This window comes from Puma concolor, chromosome A2 (assembly GCF_028749965.1).
Source record: "Puma concolor isolate L17-30 chromosome A2, mPumCon1.1.hap2, whole genome shotgun sequence".
NCBI lineage: Eukaryota > Metazoa > Chordata > Mammalia > Carnivora > Felidae > Puma > Puma concolor.
The window spans coordinates 30,879,545-30,892,197 of record NC_141668.1 but is presented as its reverse complement, the minus strand read 5'-3'; the positions used below and the strand labels follow the sequence as shown (position 1 = coordinate 30,892,197).

General features: G+C 40.2%; 1 protein-coding gene across 1 annotated transcript; it reads left to right on the top strand.

The window, feature by feature from the left end:
• Positions 1 to 432: 432 nt before the first annotated feature.
• WNT16 (Wnt family member 16) lies at positions 433 to 12,563 on the top strand. The gene is made up of 4 exons (XM_025929967.2): positions 433 to 837; positions 1,021 to 1,262; positions 3,224 to 3,510; positions 10,269 to 12,563. The coding sequence occupies exons 1-4, from the start codon at positions 743 to 745 to the stop codon at positions 10,731 to 10,733; spliced, it is 1,089 nt and encodes a 362-aa protein (XP_025785752.1). The 5' UTR covers positions 433 to 742; the 3' UTR covers positions 10,734 to 12,563.
• Positions 12,564 to 12,653: the final 90 nt, after the last annotated feature.

The following is a 12,653-nucleotide window of genomic DNA, read 5'->3' as shown; positions in this document are numbered from 1 at the left end:
TACTCTCCTGTGAGGTGAGGGAGAGGAAAGAAACGGGGGCAGTGAGGTTTTCCAGCCACTCCACCCAGAGGGTAATTAATCCAAATGCGAGTGGGGTGGGTGGAACTCAAACATCTCCCATTCGACCCACGCCTTCCCCCAGGGTTGCTAAGACAGAAGCGGCCCTGGCAGTCTTCGGGTTGAATCAATACCCCTCCCGCCGAGACCCGCTCTTAGAAGACCGCGACAGGAGGAAAGGTCATGAACACACCCGGGTCTGGACGCGCTGTCCCGGACGGAGCAGCGGGCCCGAGCGCCCCCCGCGGAGCCCGCTCGCAGCCAATGGGAGCTTGAGGTCCGGGGATGATGAGATGCGGGGCCGAGGCTGGGCCAATCAGGCTCCAGGCGCGGCCAGGGGGAGGAGATGGGAGGAGAGGCCGGGGGCGATGGAGACAGCTACACCAACAGAAGTTTCTCACCTATTTCGGCGAGGGACGCTCCCGCACCTCTTGCACACCTCCAGCTCCGCGCGGGAGGAGGGCCCCAAGCTCCTTTCTCCACCTCCTTTCAACTGCTCCCTGCAAGTGAGGGGAAGGCTGCTGAGAGCCCCTACCACCGCTAGCCTTCTTTTTATGTTGTCTCACAGGGAGAGAGGGGGCGAGGGACAACTTGGTTCTGGGGAACTGACCTCTGGCCTGGCGGGCCTCTGGGCAGAGAGGGCAGCAGTGGAGCGGCTGGGGCTGGGGGACTCCATGCTGGGGCCATGGACAGAGCGGCGCTCCTGGGACTGTCCCGCCTGTGCGCGCTGTGGGCAGCCCTGCTCGCGCTGTTCCCCTGCGGAGCCCAAGGAAATTGGATGTGAGTATGGGGGCGGCACGGGGGTTGTGGCAAAAGGGGTGCCCAGCCTCGGGGGACTTCCAGCTGACGCGGGGGAGCAGGGCCGGGGACCCTAGGGCGGATGACCCAAAATTTGGCAAAACACCTGGGATCGGAGGGGAGAGCTGGGGAGCGGCTCACGCTAGGGGCGGCGGTGTCTTACAGGTGGTTGGGCATCGCTTCCTTTGGGGTTCCGGAGAAGCTGGGCTGCGCCAACTTGCCGCTGAACAGCCGCCAGAAGGAGCTGTGCAAGAGGAAACCGTACCTGCTGCCGAGCATCGGAGAGGGCGCGCGGCTGGGCATTCAGGAGTGCAGGAGCCAGTTCAGACACGAGAGATGGAACTGCCTGGTCACCGCCACCGCCCAGCCGGGCACCAGCCCCCTCTTTGGCTACGAGCTGAGCAGCGGTAAGTCCCGGACCCTCGGGGATGGCGCAGGGTGGAGGGCGACAACTCCTCCAAGTACGGTAAATGAAGGAGTGCTTTCGTGGTCCGCCGCTGTCTCAATCCCAAAAGAGGTCCTTTAGTGGACGAGAATTGGGGGGGTGACGGAAACCAGGCCCGGGTGCAGGTGCGGTCCTGGAGGGGGGTGACTCCCCAGGTCCAGAGTGGGGCGCTAGGAGCTGTAGCTCTTCCTCCGTCCCGCGGCGCTCGGCGGGAGTTGCAGAAAAACTGACACTCCACCCCGCCGACCCCTCGGACCCCGTAGCGCCCCCCTACGTGGGTGACCAGCTGGAGAAACATGATGTCGGCAGCAGGGAATGCTGCCGCCGCATCTGCTTTGATTTAAGAGCTCCGCTGCGCACCGAGCCTTGGACAAGGGGCTAATTGCAGCGAAGCCCCACGTTTGTTGGCACCTCGGAGCGCGGGGCAGACAGAATAACGGTGATTGTAAAAGGGAACGTCCTGGACAACTCAACGTGCGGCTAACCCGAGCGCGACTACTTTGGCTCTCCCCTCTGGTCTCCTTTCCTTTTATATCTTCCCTCCAGAGAGCACACCCGCGGCGCGGGAAGCTGCAGTAAAACAAAGTTCCACTTCCACGTGCCCAGTGACTCTGTAGGGATAAAGGTTCAGGGAACCAGGATTGTTCTAGGAATATCAGCAGATTCAAAGAATTTTAGAACCTGGGCGCCGAAAGATTCGTTGTTGTTTTTCACATTCATTTCCGTCCTCCCTCCTCCTTTGACCCTTCTCCACCCGCTCCCTGCACGCATCGCCGCCAAAGTATTGCATTTGCCCCGCTGCGTTTTGGCCGGCGCGCCTTTCCGAAGGGGGCCTGCCCCTCCCCGCACCCCCGCAGAAGAAAAAAGAAGGAAGAAGGGGGAAAAAAAGGAGGAGGAAGGAGGGAAGGAAGGAAGGAAGGAAGAAGGAGAAGAAGGAGAAGAAGGAGAATTAGAAGCAGAAAAGTTTTAGTTGGTGAAATTCAGGGACATCAGCTGTTGAAAAGGTTTTTTGGACAACGGGCATGCAACTGTTTCTACTCCAATCTTATCTCAAAAGAAAAAAAGGTCATTTGCTGAGTCTCTTCTAGCCCATTTTACTAATGTTTTAATGAACTTTAATTTTCAAAGATTTTAGCTCAAACTCTATTGCAGGTGGGCTAAATATATACTCAGTAGATTTCTATAACAATTCTTTTTTTTTTTTTTTTCTTTGCTGGTGACATTTCATTTCTTTGCTGGTGACTTTCACTGCTTTTAAGACTGTAAAAGGATTAGCTAGCACTATATAAAATATTTAACTGTTCCATATTAATATCAGTGACTGTTGTTTATGATATCCTTGGGAAAAAAAAAAACAGTCTTTGATGTGAAAGTAAACTGTAACATCTACTGATTGCTTTGGCCTTTGCTTAATTTTAATTTGCATTCTGACGTGTATTATTTACACAAACAAAAATCACACCAAGTTTTTCAGCTTGGGTTTTGTGAGAACACATTTGAAATGTAAAAATAAAGGTAATCTGGACTCTTTGGACATTGCATTACCATTTACTGTATCCATGCGAAGGATTTTAAATTCAATATGTACTTATTGAACTTTTATTGTCTATTAAGTACTGAGCTAGGTGCTGGCATACATTTCAAATTTTAAAAATAAACAGATGATTCTAATTGTCATGAGGGCAATTTATGCTGTACAATATATAAAAATGCCCCCAAGTGGAATACTGAAAATTAATGTAGCTTTTTTATAAGACTAAAACAATATGAAATTGTCCTTTCTAAATATGTACTCATTAAAGCATCCATTGAAAGTAATTGCAAAATCACTTTCCTGCTAAGAGGGTAAGAAGGAGGCTTTGTTATGAACATAAACAGACGGAGGTATGGCTCTTCCATTCAGCAATTTATGTTTTGTTCTAGGCACCAAGGAAACAGCATTTATTTATGCTGTGATGGCTGCAGGCCTGGTGCATTCTGTGACCAGGTCATGCAGTGCAGGCAACATGACCGAGTGCTCCTGTGACACCACCTTGCAGAATGGCGGCTCAGCTAGTGAAGGCTGGCACTGGGGGGGCTGCTCCGATGATGTCCAGTATGGCATGTGGTTCAGCAGAAAGTTCCTAGATTTCCCCATCCAAAACACCACAGGAAAAGAAAGCAAAGTTCTGTTAGCGATGAACCTACACAACAATGAAGCCGGAAGGCAGGTATGTATCAGAAAATGGAATGAAATCTAGTGCCTTTAAATAACACTGGGATGACACTTCTGAATGAATCTGTCCAAGTGATTTTAAAAACGTACACTGGTAGTGGAAGAAACATATATGTCATCTATATGTATAATATATATGTGTGTTTATTGTATACATAAACAATATGTATGACTTCTACATCGATTCAGTTTAAGTTCTCCATCGGACAGGGGTTGATGTATTGGTGATTTTATATTTTGTCTACCTGGAACACTAATTATAAAATAATAGATGTGCACATGCCTTTGGGTGATTTTGTTCCATCCCCTTAGCGATAGAGCCAGAATAAGATCTATAGGATCTGCCTAATGGTACCGAAGCAAATTCCGTCTTAAATATGACTTTTGATTATTTCTTTAAATCTATTTTTAGTGGGAAATGGCTCCTAAACATCATGTGATCAATGCGTCCGTACTTTCTCCAGCAAACATTCTTGGATACATTAGAGAATTCATAACTGCTAACTAATATTTTGGTAAAACAAATCTTTTTTAAAGACAATTAGTTATTTTATTATAAAGTGATACAGATTCATTATAAAAAACAATAAATGCAGATAAATGTAAAGAAGCTTTAGATACATTAAACATATGGATATTTAAATATATACACATTAAAGATTTAATTTAATCTTTAATTAAATTTGAAGAACCACCATCTAATTAACCTCTTTTATGAATTCTGTGTTTTATACTAAAGTTTTCTTAAAATGGAATAAATTTGTAGCTTAATTTAACTTTTACATATTTATTTTAATGAATATTGACACAATAAAATTTGAGTTCTACAACATAGGGGAATTACTTGGCAATTCATAGTGAGTTTCTTAAAACAGTCAAAACCTTTTTACGAATATACGTTTTCTATGTTGTGATAATCTCTTTAGGACAGGAATATCAGCACATATCCTATATTATTGTAAATATCCAATAACCTGTAAAGGTCCCAAAGTAGTCATTGCAATCTGCCACATTCTCCTGAAATAAATTAAAACAAGTTGCAGTATCTGTCAGAAATATTTAAAGTATATGTTACATTTGTTTTACATTTTTGGAAAGTGAATAAATGGAACCCACTTAGAATAGGTACAAGTTTCAGCCAGCTTTCTTTACTTAGCCATTCTGGTTTATAATGCGAAAACAGAAATCTCAATAAATGTTATTATCACCATGACGCTTCAAATTCAAATTTGAATTTTTAATTCAATGTGAATATTGATTCAAAATAACAAAACAGAAACTAGGCAAGTCAGTAAATAGCTAGGTAGGCTTTTCATATTTTTGTTTAGAAATTTTAAAATTTAATAAAGTAATTCTTGCCTGACACCACAGTTACGCACATGTCTCTTCTTAAAGTTTTCCATGTAAAAAAAAAAAATTAAATGAATGAGGTTCTGCTTCAATGTAAACATTATCCACTAAAGGATTTTTAAAATTATCTCTAACATATGAATATAAAAGAGGTCAAATATATGTTTGTGTTTCTTAATACATATTTTTTAAAACTCTAGAGTTAGGATGAGAAACACATTAAGTCAAATTAATATCTTTAAAAAGACCCACAAATGTATATTAATTATCAATTTAGATCTTAAATCTTCTTTAATCATTCTTTAAATAATTTTGTAGGGAGTTTTAACATTTCACTAGAAAACAAAACTTGGAAATTCATGTCATGATTAATTCCCTGAATAAAGCTATCCCTAAACTTCTGAGAAGCTCTGCAGTATTCTGTATTTTTATCAGTATCATTAGGCAGGTATTTAGTGTTATTCTGTCTTGTGTGTTGTTTCTAATTAGGTAGCAATATTTGCCTTGGTAACCACTTGATCTTCAACTAGTATTTATATTCCAAGTTTATTAAAAACATACAACTATTTAGCATCAACTTTAATCCACTGTTTGTTGGCAAAAAACAATCTTCTCACATTACTGAGGTTTTTGCTATTATTCTAATCGTGCAGAAAATAATTCAGCCTATACATATTATATGCAGTTTGTGTACATTTTGGAGTTTTCTCTACTGAGTCTTTTTGTTCTTCATTGGTCTACATAGAGTCTTAAAATATTACAAAACGTTACCTGGACTGGAGTTTTTGTTGGTCTGTTTTCATGAAATATTACAATTCAAAACCATTTTGTATTTTTCTTTCCACTGGCAGCCAAGCCCCCCCTCCCCCCCCCCCCACAACAACAAAAACCAACCAGGTTTCCAGGCTATTATCTAATATGGAAGAACAATCAACTCCATTTTTAAGATTGGCAATTAGGATTCTAATCTAATAGGCATATTCTTCTGAGTAAAGTTCAAGGTCTGCATTCAATTGAGTTGATTTTCCTCGTCTCAAAATCCCAAACTCAAAATGTAGGAAAGCGTTCAGAGAAATGTGGGTACTGGCGCTTAGTAGTGCTGTGAGCAGGACAGATGATTTTCTAACCGCTGACCTTAAATACTCTGATTCCCACTTGGTTTCTGACACCATTCCTAAAGTTATGACTCCAAGAATAATGTTGCTGAATGGTGATTGGCTAACAGAATGATGTGATGTCTTCCAGGGGCAGAACTTCTGGGAATAATGTGACTTGGAATATTTATGGGTATTTCTTTTGGTGTGCTTAAAATATTTCCATTCTTCCCATGTCCACCTCATAAACTTTTAAGTTTCCCTACCCCATAATTTGTTTTATGATGAGTAACTCAAAAAAGTGGGAAGGGCCCAACCCCAAATTTTCATTGACCTGTTTCAAGAATATTTATAAGTACTTGAACAACACATAAGTGTTTTGCTTTTCAGCAGGTTCAAATATATTTTTGGACTGAAAGAGACAAAATGGGTCAGAGGAATAGGAATTCTACACATAACCATCCAACCTTATGTCACAGTTTTCCTGAAAACTTAACCAGATCATCTGATAGTTGACAAAATGAAATGTTTATAACAAAATGTTCCACAATAGTTTGTTTTGTTTTGTTTTGGTCATTTCTGTGAAGTTTGGATAAAGCGATACACTGGAAAACAATCATCGCCTGCTGTGTTACCTCTGAATCAAAATTGTGGGACCAGTCACTCCTTAGACCACTTCTTAGCAGTTTCTATTTTTACATTAAGTATTAATGATACATCTTTCCTATTTCACTTCGTTAGAAGTTCATCAAACCAAAACTTAACACAAAGAGCCCAGTAAATTGAATGCTACCCTCCTAATTGCTCTCCCATAGTTGAAAAATATTCCACCAAAATGTGCACATCTGTTTGCAATAGTTAACAAAACATTCCTCTGTTAATATCGTTATAAACCTTAACAACTCAACTAGAGTAGAGAAAGGAATTTTCTCATAACCACATACTACTCATACGAATGCTGTTCTCTAACTTTTCCTGTTAGCAGAAAATGGCTGCTATCACTGCAGTTCAGAGCAGCTATTTGATGTTAATCAAGAATCCCAGCTGAAAAGCTCCAGAATATACTTTTTTTTGGAGTGTTCATGCAATTTCCTTAAATATACTACATTTTCCATTTTCATTTTTCTCTGTTCTACTAAAATTCTCCAGCTGCATATACAGACTTTACATCATATATCACCAACTTTCCTTATGTAAATCAAGTGTCTTAACCATGCTGTTCATTCTTTTGTAAAACTGGAATAATATGTAAGTACATGTTCATTAACTACCTACTGTGTGCAAGGCATTTCTTTCTGTAAAGCTACATCAAGTAAAATAATTTATGACAAAGTTCTCTGAGAAACACTAAGTTCTGCAGTTAAACTGTACGTGTGTGTGTGTGTGTGTGTGTGTGTGTGTGTGTGTGATCTGCCTTGGACTCTGCATTTCATCAAATTGTCCTAATGGTAATTACATTGCTTTATTTTAATCCTTATTTGCCCAAGTTTCTTCCTTAGAGTTTTTTTTTTTTTTTGGGCTATAATCATTTAAATTTCATGTCAAGTTATTGGAATTCTTCTCCTTGATGTTTATTTGTCTTTCTATCCTAGACTATATCTATAGCTATGTCTATATCTATATCCATATATATGATAATATATATGGTAAAACATATGTAATATAAAATATATACAATAAAACTTATGATAAAATGTAAATAAATAAAATATAAATATAAAATATACACACGATAGAAATACCATATTTATACTTATTGTTAAGGACAAAAAAGATAATGGAATTGAAAGGTAATTGAACAAAACTTAAAAATATCATCCCTGAAAAGTTATAACTAACTCCAGGTATTTAAAAGATTCTAGTTTTCTATAGCAAGAAAATCTTCCCAAAATTCTGATGTGAATTCAGCAGGTGATATCATTAGATATCACCTTTTTATCCTTCAAACCTGGCAGGTAATGTGTGCTAACTCTGTGGCCTAACACTGCTGTGGGCTGAGAAATCAGAGGAGAGCCCCATAGGATCCAGACCTTTCCATGCCATTGACTCTCCTGGCAGTGACTCCTTTGTTTAAGGTGGTTTTCAGTTCTTTCTTCAGCTTCAGAGCACCAACAGAGAGTGAGTTAAAGCTGTTCAAGTGAGCTGGACTAACTATTCCGTAAGTATTTGGTGAGCATCTACTCCATCCTCCATGCTTTGCAAATTGGCAACACCATACATGATGTCTGAACTGGTTGATGAAACAAAAGTCGGCCCCTCAGTAAGATCCTGAGCAAGAGGCAGTTTTAAATCACCAAGCGATGACTGTGAGGAATGTTGATCAGGTTTAAATACATAAACAGACATTCTTAGATTTTTGGCTTTCTTTGGACAATTTGTTTTGTTATTGCCTAGCATTAGCTGAGCTCTCTTTTTCTCATATCCTTCAAGCCCTTAAAATCTGAACAAAAGTAGGCAGATTGCATTAATTTGAACATTCATTTGCCTGGAGACATTTTAAAGAATGGAAGTCTTTGTGAATATCAAATGCCATAAATTTAAGTAACTAAGCTGTGTGCCATACTTTATAAATTGCTTTCATATCATTGAAAGCTGTCTTTTGCCTGGGTTACTAAGAAATAGACATAGCTACTTGCTTCTCAGTTTTATGAATTCAAAAAGAGCATATGTGCTTTATTCCATAAAGGACAGGGTTTAAATATTATTCTGTTTACTATTTTCAACACTAATAAGTATCGAATATTGCACAAATCAATACCATATGCTCTCACTCAAGGTTGCAAATATTATAAATTGTCCGAAATAGTCCATCTCATTAGATAGTTCAGAAACTTTAATTTGTTGGGAAACCTAACATTCCACGAACACGTCAGTGTCAAGTTTAGTATAAAATGGCAAAACATAAACCCCTGTCATTTTAGAGTCGTGATAAGAACTGTAAGTGGAATTTAAGCTGTGAGGTTTTCCTTTCTTTGGTGAGATGACACACATAATTTCCAAGTTATTGAATGGGCAGATCAATTTCCCATTTTACCCAGCATGCTGACAGACCGTCAGCGCTACAGCTAGCCCCGGCGATTTATTAATCTGCTCTGTCGTCCTCTAGGGATGGAAGGAAGCTGTGTTAACCAGCCTGCTGTATAAGAGAATAGAACCCCAAAATTCTTGAAATCTCTCTATTGCTTTTGCACGTTGAGCCCCATGTAAAATTTTCTCTCAACTCTTCCCGGACCTTCTTCTTCAGGGAAAGGGGGCATTTATTTAGACCTTAATGTGTGCCAGGCAACGGACTCTTATAGATATATGTAATTTCATTTAATTCCTCAGGCTGAATAAACCAAACTCAGCACTTCGAATTGAAAAATTATGTATATATATTATCCCTTTTCTATGTTAGGATGGTGCTACTGATCCATCAAGAATAGGACATATGTTTTGAATTAATTTTCCACAACAGGGGAAGAATTTGCTGGGAGCAACCACACTCTCCAGCCCCTTCTCCTTTTGACCAATTTAAGTTGATTCGTCAGGGTTTCTCATGTGGTCTGTGACCAGAGGATAACACGGTGCCTCAAGCCCGCATGAACGTAATGGACTTTTACAGTGATCAAACCTGAGAACTCTCAATCCATAGATCTCATGCTTGGATGCCCGTTAGAATCATCTGAGCAGCTTTGTGGACGTGCCACTGCCTGGACCCCACCTTGGCCAAGTAAATCAGAATCTCAGCGATTAGTGCGTTGGTTATTTGCAAAGTTTCCACGGATGCTTCTATGCACTTGTGAGGCGAGGATGACCATCCTGTCAGTGCTTCTCAAGTTTTAAGGTGCATACGAGTCCCCTGAGAATCTCATTAAAATGCAGATCCTGATTCTGTGGGACTATAGTGGGGCCAGAGAAGTTGCGTTTCTCACAAGTGATGTTGGTGCTGCTGGTTCATGAACTACACTATGAGTAGCAAGGTGCGATATCAGGAACATGGAGGCATGCATGAACATCTTCCCACCCCGAAATTAAACACAAAAATAGACATAAGAGTAGTGTCCCTCAGGTGTCTCAGATAAACCCTGATGACTACATTGGCCTGGTCCACTACTTTAAATTAGACTTGGAAACGTTTGCTCTGCAGGGTCAGAACGACAAAACACTGGAACCCTGAAGCAGCTGTAGAGACCCTTTATGTTCAAAACTATCGTTTTTGTGCAGGACTACACGGACCCAGAAAGTGAAGTGGTGAGGTCAGCCGCGCTTCTGTTGTTGGGTAAGACACTTCATGAATGATATTTAATGCGATTCCTGTGGGTTTCAGGCCGTCGCCAAGCTGATGTCAGTAGACTGTCGCTGCCACGGAGTGTCCGGCTCCTGCGCTGTGAAAACGTGCTGGAAAACGATGTCTTCCTTTGAAAAGATCGGCCATTTGTTGAAGGACAAATATGAAAACAGTATCCAAATCTCAGACAAAATAAAGAGGAAAATGCGCAGGAGAGAAAAAGATCAGAGGAAGATACCCATCCGCAAAGATGATCTGCTCTACCTTAATAAGTCTCCCAATTACTGTGTAGAGGACAAGAAACTAGGGATCCCAGGAACACAGGGCAGAGAATGCAACCGCACGTCAGAGGGCGCGGACGGCTGCAACCTCCTTTGTTGTGGCCGCGGCTACAACACCCACGTGGTCAGGCACGTGGAGAGGTGCGAGTGCAAGTTCATCTGGTGCTGCTACGTCCGCTGCAGGAGGTGTGAAAGCATGACTGACGTCCACACTTGCAAGTAGCCCCTCCATCCAGCCTTGAGCCCCACTCCTCAGTGACAAACAAGGGACTGCCATTCCCAGGTGCCTCCCACTGTGCAGGGCTGTGGAAGGCGCCTCCTGCCTCCGAAGTCCCAGACCCTTGGGCCTCCGGCAGCGCTCTCCTTTCCTGACGGATATCCAGTCACACACTGAGCATGTGGATTTGGGGGGATACCAGAGTTGACAAGGTTTGGGTTCATTCTTTGGTGGTTTGGAAATACATATGGACCTACCAAGAAGATAATCTGTCTCCTAAACAAGAAAGAACAAGAAGGAGCCTTCATGCGGGGACACCTGGGCCATGCTTAGGATAAGATCCTTGACTATGGAATTCAGTTATGGAACTCAATAGCGGTGGGTTTAATATTAGACGTTTTTAAAAGGCGCATCTTATAGCAGCAAGGAACAGTAAACATGATCTCATTTATTTTCTCAGTAATTTGGGTGAAGAAATCATACTGTGCATAGAAACAGACATTGAAAAGTTAACAGAAGCGGAAGGTGCTTACCTACCTTTTCATGCATTTCAAAAGAAGGGCAATTTCAAAGAATTTTCATAACTGATACAGTATCCCTAAAATGTGTTTGCTAGAGATGTTTAGTGACAAAAGGGAAGAATCTAAACATAGAACGTAAAATGTATGATTTGGATTTTAAGTGCCTTTTAACTATGAGAGTTTATCTAGAAAAATCTCAGTGAGATATACAGCAATCTTTTATCTTTGGCTTTATTCTTTAATTGTAGACCAGTTTCTACTATTAAAACCCAACTCTGAAATATCGGAGAAGAGAGGGATCTCGAAAGCATGTGGGAAACTTAAAGGTAAAAACATAAAGGGCTTTCATACATTGTAAGGGAAAGCACCCTTTAAACATGTAAGACAGTATTTTGTACAGTATTTTGCTTAAAAAAGTTATATATTTTGTAAATACAGTATTTAAGTTATATGATGATATGTATTAAAACTTCAGACATTATTGCCAAAGCCCAAGAGTTAAGGCGATAAAATTATCTCAGAAATAAGATTAGCTTCTGTTTCTTTTCATTCTATTAACTCTGACTTTTTTTAAACATTGAAAAAAGTTAATTGAGCAGTTATATGGATGTGTTTTTCTTGTCAAAATGACAGTTTTACATGTTATAGATTAAAATATGCTGCAAGATATTGAGAATTGTGTTATTTCAGCAGATTAGTTAAATTCTGCTTTTAATTAGTTCTGTTTAACTTGTAAGGCTATTATAATAAATTATGCAGTAAAAGTGTTAACTGGATAAAAGAATCTACATCAAAACAATGATCACCTTGTGTATTTGATATCCTGGATATTTATTATATTGTATGTAATGCTGCATTTCCATGTGAATGTTGAATGGTCTTTCTAAGTTTAGTATTCATGCATGTATATTCATCATACTTTACAAGGTTCCTGGTAAAAATTACAGGGCTGTATTTAAGGTTGTGTTTTAATGTAGATGCTTATGTTTTTTATGAATTGTTAACTATTTCAGTATTCTATAGGAAAAAACTTCTAAGTTCAGGAAAGACAAAGAAAGAATATTCTTTTTCTAATAATAAGCCAAGAAAATGTTTCCTTGCCCATAACTCTCATCCTATTTCCTTTCAATCTTATTTCCCAAGGCAGAGCAATAATTTGCAAAAAAGAGCAAACCCATGGAAAATGTCTCAGGCTTCATATTAAATTCAAGGCTAAACATTTCATTGTGACCCTTACAGTTTAACAAAGAAATATTATTTATAAGTGAAAATCTCAGAAATGACAATTGAATAAATATAGTACTTATTTAAAAGAGTGGTTTACCAATCTTTAGCATCCGCTGATTAAAATAACCTGAGAGACTTATTTTCATGCCCCCCCTTTTTTGGCACAGTAAATCTATTT

What these genes read in the sequence shown, in the direction of transcription:
- WNT16 (XM_025929967.2), top strand. Translation starts at nt 743, where the DNA reads ATGGACAGAGCGGCGCTCCTGGGACTGTCCCGCCTGTGCGCGCTGTGG. An exon ending in GGAGCCCAAGGAAATTGGAT is followed by an intron (nt 838 to 1,020) that starts GTGAGTATGGGG and finishes GGTGTCTTACAG; the next exon opens with GTGGTTGGGCATCGCTTCCT. An exon ending in ACAATGAAGCCGGAAGGCAG is followed by an intron (nt 3,511 to 10,268) that starts GTATGTATCAGA and finishes TGTGGGTTTCAG; the next exon opens with GCCGTCGCCAAGCTGATGTC.